Source organism: Nanorana parkeri, unplaced genomic scaffold, assembly GCF_000935625.1.
Source record: "Nanorana parkeri isolate BGI_ZX_2015 unplaced genomic scaffold, ASM93562v1 scaffold1708, whole genome shotgun sequence".
NCBI classification, from domain to species: domain Eukaryota; kingdom Metazoa; phylum Chordata; class Amphibia; order Anura; family Dicroglossidae; genus Nanorana; species Nanorana parkeri.
The window spans coordinates 141,839-150,773 of NW_017307976.1; the positions used below are offsets into that span (position 1 = coordinate 141,839).

Below are 8,935 nucleotides of genomic sequence, written 5' to 3' on the forward strand. Positions count from 1 at the left end.
GGTTTCCTCTTCCCCTAATTCAGTGAACACTGTGCTGACCTGACATAAAACTTGCAAACTTCAGTGAAAATTGAGATAAAGGCGATACTAGTATGTCCCTTTTTTTGGGGCTTTGAACATGCTGGCCATTTGTATGCATTTGGTTGGATGAGTGCTGTGCCCTCCCTTCAGATATAGGTGATGGGTGTAACTACAGGAAGGCAAAGCAGAATTACGTTTGGGCTCAGCACATATATAAATCTAGCTATACATTGTGGCACCCAGCCACTGACTTTGACTCCTTGCCACTATGACCACAGAGCCTTGGGAGGATTACTACGACAATTATTATGCTGACAATGAGACAGAGTCTTGCGATCTTAAGGAGTTGCACCATGCCCATTGGATTCTTCCTACCCTCTACTCTGTCTTTTTTGTGGTTGGACTCATCGGCAACGTGATGGTGATCATTGTGGTGTCCAGGCGCACCTCACGCCGAGCAGACGTCTTTATTCTGAATCTTGCCGTATCTGACCTGGCCTTTGTCCTCACCCTGCCTTTCTGGGCATCCTCCCAGGCACAAGGAGGAAACTGGCCCTTTGGAACTTTCCTTTGCCAAGCCAGTGGATTTACCATCGCGGTCACCCGTTGTGCCAGTTCTCATCTCATGGCCATCATGAGCGTTGACCGTTATGTTGCGGTGATAAGAGGAACAAAGGTGCACCCATTGCGGACACGTAGATGCTCTATCGGGGCTTGCTGTGTGATCTGGACTGTGTCGGTCCTTGTTGGCTGCCCGTCACTGTTGACCAGGGAGATTAATGCCAAGACCTCAGCTTGCGTGGACTCTGCCAACACGTCCTTAAGTTTAGGCTTCAGGATTGGAGTTGTTTTCCTGACATTTGTGTTTCCATTTGCCGTGGTGGTGTTCTGCTACTGCCGCATGGCCAAGTACCTGTGGAACCATTTTGGCAGGCAGGTAAATAAGGGGAGGCCACGGAGTCGGCACAGCTGGTTGCGCATTGTGACTTGCGTCGTTGGAACTTACTGCTTCTCCTGGCTTCCTTTCAACACCCTGAACACTTTGTGGCTGATGGGCAAGCTTGGCGCTGACCTACCCTGTTCAGCTTGGGTGGCTATCCATCAAGCACTGAGTCCTGCAGCTGCCCTTGCCTTTGCCAACAGCTGCACCAACCCCCTCATCTACGCCCTCCTGGATGTTGGCTTCAGACGTCGGGCACAACTGGCCTTGCCAAGGCTGTACCTTACTTGCCGCTCGTTATTGTCCACTACCAGTTCAACCATGCCAACCACAATCACCAGCGTGGAGAGTACCAGCACCTACACAGGAAATAGGTGAAGAGAAAATGGATCCAACTGCACTGAAGATTGTAAAGTTTTCCTATTTCATTTTTGGACTATTTAACCTGGTTATCAAAAGAGCATTGACCTACCATACTGCACTGCAAATTTTACATCTTTCGGTTAACCTTGTAAAATAAATTCTTTTATAGGTCAGTGGGGTTAATTTGCTAGAGATTAGATGATGTTTGCTTAAGGAATAAGGTGATGCTGTGTTCAGTTTTAATACCCAATGATGTGCAGGGGCAATGACTAAGACATATCCGCAGCTTCAGCTTATTTACTAAAGTCAGTGAACCTTCACCACTAAGTGAACAGTTTATCATTTTGTAAATTCGCCACAAAAGATTAAATGTAAATAATAAGTATAAGTAAATCTATTTGTTAACATCTATCTTGTGTATTCATGTTTAAGATTAGATGTTTAGACATATTTGCTTTAAGTAATCTTCACTAGTTTTAGTAAATCATTTGTATTTGTGATTGTATAGACATTTTATCATTTAATTGAAGCATGCTGCATGTTACGATGTGAGTTACAATTATATAGGCACCCTGTTAATAAAACTTGCATAAAATGTATTAATAGGGCTTCTTCATTACTGTAACTTAACTATAATGGTAACTATAACTATAAAACAGCAACATGATATACTGGCAAGCCTTTTATCAGACCTAAGAGGATTGTAAAGGTGGCCACTCGTGTTACAAGCCCTTCTTTTAATTTTTTTGTCTACATTTTGATTGTAAAATATTTTCATATCTGTAACATTTTTGCCTAAATTCATCAGATTTTGCAATCACATCATGATGCCGATTTAAGGATTTGAGAATGCTCACACCATATAATGTTTAAAGATTCACTTCACTTATTCAGTCATGTGAAAAGAAAATCCCCGTTGACTTCATCTGCTCATAATTCGATAACTGAAGGGAATCTTTATAAATTTTATTGCATTTAATTTATATATTGCGCTGCACAAATTGTTGGCGCTATATAAATCCTGTATAATAATAATAATATTAAAGTAGAGAGAAATCAATTGTGTCTATGTGAACATTGCACAGTCAACTCTAAATAAACATATTGAACATGTTTAATTTAATATGCGTAGGATTTAATATCGTCTACATAAACATAGACAGATGACAGTTTCACTTTGACAGCAAGGGTTTATTTTATTATGACATAGCTTGTCCTGTTGTGTTCTTACAGGCTCTTAAAGTATCCCCTCTGCCCAAATTGGCCGCTTTGTGGGAACTGTAGAGACCTGTGCGGTTGATTTATTTAAGGAGTAGGAAATGTTCACTTAAAATCTTCGTTTATCCTTGTAAGAATAGTAAAGCTTTGTTCACTTTGAAAGTCCAATTATGGGCAAGTGAAATAAAAACAAGAAAATGTTTTGCTGGGACATGATTAGATGACTGAAGTCACCACAGATTCGCCTATGGATAGTTATGGATGACATATAAATAAGTGGCATTTATTTCCAATTTATTTTTAAAACTTAGATCTAATGTTAAGATATCAAATGTCAGAATATGTATCATAGAAGCTTGTCATTAATACTGGTAATATTGACGTGTTATTTTATAATAGCTACATTTTGCATCTGTTCGTATGTTGATTAAAATTTACAAAGAAAGTGACTTTACCTTTCATCAAAAAGTTGTCCTGTTCACGTTTGTGGGGCAGTTTAGGTGCCCATTGTCCTGAGTTGTAGAAATTGCAATGTTTGCTAATATCATCCAAAATAAAAATGTTCTTGCTTAGAATAAGTCCATCCGTCAATAGAGAACTGCAGACGATTGAAGTAATGTCAGCAATACCTTAGCGTAGATCAGTGTTCTTTAATCAGGGCAACTCCTGAGGTTGCTAGGGGTTCCTTGAGCAGTGAGTATTGATGGATTGATCTCCCACCTACACTGTAACCACCAATGCATCCATGCCATTGTTGCTAAACTAGCACTGCAGATGATTTAGGTGTTGTTAGCAATAGCTTAGCGTTGGTCAGTGTTCTTCAACCAGGGTTCTTCCTGGGGTTCCTTGAGCAATGAGCAATGGTCGGTTAATCACCCACCCACCCTGACCACCAATGCATCCATGCCATTGTTGCTAACCTAGCACTACAGACAATATAAGTGTTGTTAGCAATAATCTAGCCTTGCTCAGTGTTCTTTAACCTGGGTTCCTCCTGAGGTTGCAAGGGGTTCCTTGAGCAATAAGCAATGATGGATTGATCTCTCACCTACCCTGACCACCAATGCATCCATGCCATTGTTGCTAGCATACCCTCAGACAATTTCAGTATGGTTAGCAAAAACTCACTGCTGGTCAGTATTTTTCAATTAAAGTTCCTCCTGGGGTTGCTACTGGGCTACTTGAGCAATGAACAATGGTGGAGTGATCTCCCACCTAACCTGACAACCAATGCACCCATGCCATTGCTGCTACCCTAGCACTGCAGACTATTTAAGCATTGTCAGTGATAACTGAGCATAGGTCAGTGTTTTTGAACCAGGGTTCCTCCAGTGTTTTTGAACCAGGTTGCAAGGGGTTTCTTGAGCAATGAGCAATGGTGGATTAATCTCACACATACCCTGACCACCAATGCAAGGAGGCAATTTTCCACCAATGGAAAGTTGGAAAATGAAGACTGATTGGTTAGCGCACTCTTAGGGGGGTGTACGGTGTGTTGTGGCCATTGTGTGGCTCCTTGTGTTATTAGACCGGGGTGTCTAACTGTGTCTTACCCTTCCTTTAATTTTCCACCAATGTAAGGGGTCACTTCAACACTGACCACTAATGTTAGAGGACACCGCAACTTTCATAATCTGTCTTTATCTTCTGCAGTTGTTTACCTCAAGAAAATGACTGAAAATTATTTTGCAGGGGGTTGGTAACAAAATTATCTTCCATGGGTGTCAATCAGGCTAGTTACAGCACATCACAGATTTTTTTTTTTTTTTTTACTTTCTTCAACCTATTGATCATGCCAATGTACCATGAGCTGTTGGTATTTTCCCTTAAGTAGAGGTTCTCTGAGAAGGGTTCCTTCCGGGTAAAAAAAAAAGGCAGATAAAGGCTGGCGGAGGTAAAATACCAAGATCAGGCAAGAGGAGCCTTTTAGTGTGCCTAGCAGATAATATCCAGCTTGCTGAATGCCAAAAGTGAAGAGAAAAGTGTTCAGAAAACATACACAGCGATCGGAATAAGGACAAGGATAGTCCTTTACATTTCAGCAGAATTGGAGCAAGACTTGCTCTTCCGCTTCCTTGTATATAGATAATTCCATAAACAACTTACTCCAGCAGAAAAGGCAAAACTGCCAGGTAACAGGTGATATAAATTTGGGGACGTGTGCATTGAGGGTGGTAACATGAACAAAGGAAAAATGGGCAAATATGCAGAATCTGTATAATAGAAAATGGAGAAAAAGTTTCCAGTTCAATTCATCGTGTTTCCTGCTGGCAGATTGCGAGAAATTGAAAAAAAAAATAGACTTTTTTTTAATAAGAAGAATAATTGATTAAATATAGCTGTTGTTGCTTCAGGAAGCTCTGCGTATTTTGGATGCCTTCAAAGTGTTCTCACGGCTACAGGATAACTGGTCTAAATCCCATATCCTATCCTTAGATCCTCAAACAAAGTCCTCAGCTGATTCCTCTCTCTCTTTACAGTGGTTGGACACGATTACTTACCTGGGTGCAGTGGCGTCACAAGGGGTGTGCGGCCCGCACCCTGGTGTCACCGTTGGAAGGGTGACACCAAAATGACTAACAGTCATTTTGGTGTCACCCCCTCTAAAAAGTCGGGCACTCAGTCATGGACCGAGAGCCCGACAGTGTCAGGAGAGAGGAGGGGACCTGGCGCCATACCTCATTCTGCCATGTGAACATCCCCTCCTCTCTCTACCGGCGTCCATCACTAAAATGGCCGCTGGCATGTATCAATTAGATGGTCGCGCATGCACGATGACGGCATCATGCACACACATGGTGACGTCGCGCATATGCGCAATGACGTCACGGTGGGGTGTCACCCTGTCTCTGCTCCAGGACGCCCCTGCCTCGGTGTCAGTATTACTAAAACGGTTGGGGATTTCTTTTCCCTGAACCTTCTTCCTTTGCTTTCTATGCTTAGACTGCATCTGGGGTCAAGGAAACATCTTCCCCTGTCCATTATAGGCAAAATTAACCTCCTTTAAAATGGAAATATTACCAGTTTTTCTGTATTATCTTAGGAACTCTCCTATTTGGGTGGCGCAATTTTGTTTTTCTTCATAAAATCAACGCCTTGGTTAGATTCTTTTTGTGAAATTCCAAGGTTCCCAGACGGCGCTGGGGTGGTTGAAGCTTCCTCCCTGGGCTCTTATGAAGCCCTAAGTGGCTTGCTTTTCAGAGGACTGAGGGCTCCATATCGACTTACCATGTCAATGAGGGCTACAATTATGGCCTGGTTCTCTATATGCCGATTTCTGTATCAGGATCAGAAGTTTTGGTCCCCTTATACCCCCCTTCTGGAAAAACCCACTTCTACCCCAATTTTTTTTAATTTTCCTGATTTTCATCTAAGGCCTGGTAAAGGAATCAGGACTCTAGGCGAACTGACCCTAAACAAAACCCTTATATGACTTTTGATCAATTTGAAGCTAAATATAGGCTTCCTGATGTCTACTTGTTCCGCTACTCACAGGTGAGAAACGCTGTTGATAGGCTGCTATGCTGTTCTGTTTCCTGTGTGTGTGATGTGAATGAGTTCTGATCCAGGACAGTAAAGAGAAAAAGAGAACTTTGGTTGGTTGGTGACCATTCAGAAATTGATGGTCAATTCATAAAAAAACATAACTGAGGTTACCTGTAAAATCAATTTTTAGATCAAATAAATGAATGCCGGATTGATACTTACATAGGCAAACATTACATTCGTTCCTTTCCTAAAAGGCAAGTCCACCCAAAACTGAATATTTGAGTCTTTGATAGATCTAAGTGACCTGAAACACTCATCGTTTATAATTTTTTGGGGGCTTCAAAGATATTTACCATCAGCCCACCAGCTGCCATATTTAGGAGGGTCGCACCTATCCCTTGCAGGAATTTCTTTTATAGGTAATTGTAGCAGAGGGTGGAGGTTGAGTGGGAACTCCTAGAGGACTGAGATGTTAGGGGGTTGGAGACCCAAAGTTGGGGAACATTAGACATGTAAGCAGCCGAAAAATTTGGCTCGGATATTTCGCTATTTCGGGATTCGGATCAGGAATTCAGTTTGGTTCGGGTTTCGGATTCGGGCTAAATCCGAATTTTCGTTCGTTTCGGATGAGGTTACGAATATTCATTACGACTACCACAAAAAACCATATACAGATATTAATACTAAAGCTGAGGCTCCCAGACCCGAATGGCATTCGGAATCCGAATTTCCAAACTGCATTCGGAAGCTTCCGAATGCAGTTTGGAAATTCGGATTCCGAATGCCATCGGGGTCTGGGAGCCTCAGCTTTAGTATTATATGTATATACTGTACATGGCCCCCATGTTGTCGTAACGAAAATTCGTGTTCAGACCCATTCGGATGCATTAAACCGAAAAACACATCTAATTGGCCAGAAAAGTCACATGTTCAATTCAGTTTAGTTATTGAGCGAAATACAGACGGGGTCCGAAATTCGGAAACTGAACTTTTTTATTCGGACACATAGATTTAGATGAGCTTTAAGCAAGAGGCAAACCCATTAAAGCACCGGTTCCAGCTAACACATTTTTAAGCAGTGACAGTTTTTGTTTTTATGTTATGGAAAAAGATTTAAAGCGTGTGAATAAAAGTCAATCGTGGTAAGCCCCCCTCAGCGGTGTCCTTATGGTTTGTCCCAACCCCTCTAATGGACACTTTTACTGGACAGCTTGGCCTGTGGAAAAATGACGAATCTACTGGCAGGATCAACAGGTAAAAGCAAGAAACAAAACAAAAAACAACAAAACTTGCTTTCTTTCATGATACCGAGCAGATCGTCCCATATGTCCCATTTTTTCAATTTTGCCCACAGTTCCACTTTAAGTCTGTAGAGAATAAAGTGACTGGATGGAGGCGGCATATTGGACTTTTTTTTGTTGCTTCTTGTCCTGCTGTTCTTCTCCCCTCAGCTCATAAACTTCTCACCCGGATATAAGTGCTGCTATCAGCAATTGTCGCTGTTCTGCCATCTTACCTGTTACAGCCGTGCCGTGCTAAATCAGACAAAAGCAGAATAAGAGAAATAAGGAGTGTTAGCATTACCAGGCAGTCCATGCGTGCTGTCCCCGTCCTATAGCTTGTGCCCTGTTGGTGCCACTTGTGAATTATGATTGACTTTTACTACATTGTGGCAGACGGGTGAGAACGTGACCTCGGTGTCACCTTGGTGACTCATCAGACGGCGGTGGGTACCAGCGACTTCCCATTATTACTCATTTCTCTCACTCTTGCCCCCCTCCCCATAGACAGTGGGTAAAATATTTCCATTCTCACACTCTGTCTGACCCTCGTATGCGTCTCTCACATATGATATGAGTGCACCAAATGTGCCACTTAAAGCAGAACTATACTAGACGTTTAAATAAATTGTTACCAGGTAAGGTTTTTTTTTTTTTTGGTAGCAGACTTTCTGAATTACTGATACCAGTATACAGGAACAGTACTCGTACACATGAAAATGCCCCGATACTAAAAACTGATAGCCGATGGTATTATTCTGCATTGCTGTATAATGTATTGCTGGGAATTGTAGTTCTCTATAGCCAATGCCATTCTGCAATGCTGTACAATGTATTTCTGAGATTTATAGCCCTCTGTAGCTGGTGGTATTATTCTGCATTGTTGTATAATGTGCTGAGATTTGTAGCCCTCTACAGCTTGGAGTTAGTGGCAGAACTACCAGGGTCGCAGCAGTCGTATAAACGTGCACAGCACTGACGAGGCATCCCTCCACTACCAGTGTTCTATAATTTTCCTCAACCGAGCTGTATAATGTATTGCTGGGATTTGTAGTCCTCTATAGCCGATGGTATTATTCTGCATTGCTGTATAATGTATTGCTGGGATTTGCAGTCCTCTATAGCCAATGGTATTATTCTGGATTGTTGTGATTTGTAGTCCTCTATAGCTAATGGTATTATTTAGGGATGCACCGATACCGATACTAGTATCGATATCGTTGCCGATACCGAGTATTTGGGCAAGTACGGTTTCCAGATTGGCCGGGAAGCGGCTCCATGCTCTCTCGTCACTTGTGATGAGAGAGCATGGAGCCAACTTCCCTGTCAATCAGAAAGACGGGCAGCGTGTAATGACGCGCTGCCCGGCTTCCTGATTGGCCGGCCAGACGGCTCCAGCTGGGTACCGGAGGAAGGAGGCGTTGTGGCTGGAGAGGCCCCGGGGGTAACAGGCTGGACATACCAAGGTAAGAGGGGACAGACTTTCTTGTTAATCAGGAAGCCGGTTGGCGAGTCATTACACGCCACCTGGCTTCCTGAATTCGACTTCCGTTACTCGGTAATTGGTATCGGCGAGTACCGGAAAAAAATTATCGGTACTCGTACTCAATACCGAAATACCAGT

The 8,935-nt window shown here is 42.6% G+C and overlaps 1 protein-coding gene across 1 annotated transcript; it reads left to right on the forward strand.

Annotated features, from left to right (window-relative positions):
* Positions 1-289: 289 nt before the first annotated feature.
* Positions 290-1,339, forward strand: GPR25 (G protein-coupled receptor 25). The gene has a single exon (XM_018571232.1). It carries the CDS (start codon positions 290-292, stop codon positions 1,337-1,339), a length of 1,050 nt encoding a protein of 349 aa, XP_018426734.1.
* Positions 1,340-8,935: the final 7,596 nt, after the last annotated feature.

Coding starts and splice junctions, on each gene's coding strand:
- GPR25 (XM_018571232.1), top strand. CDS start 290: ATGACCACAGAGCCTTGGGAGGATTACTACGACAATTATTATGCTGAC.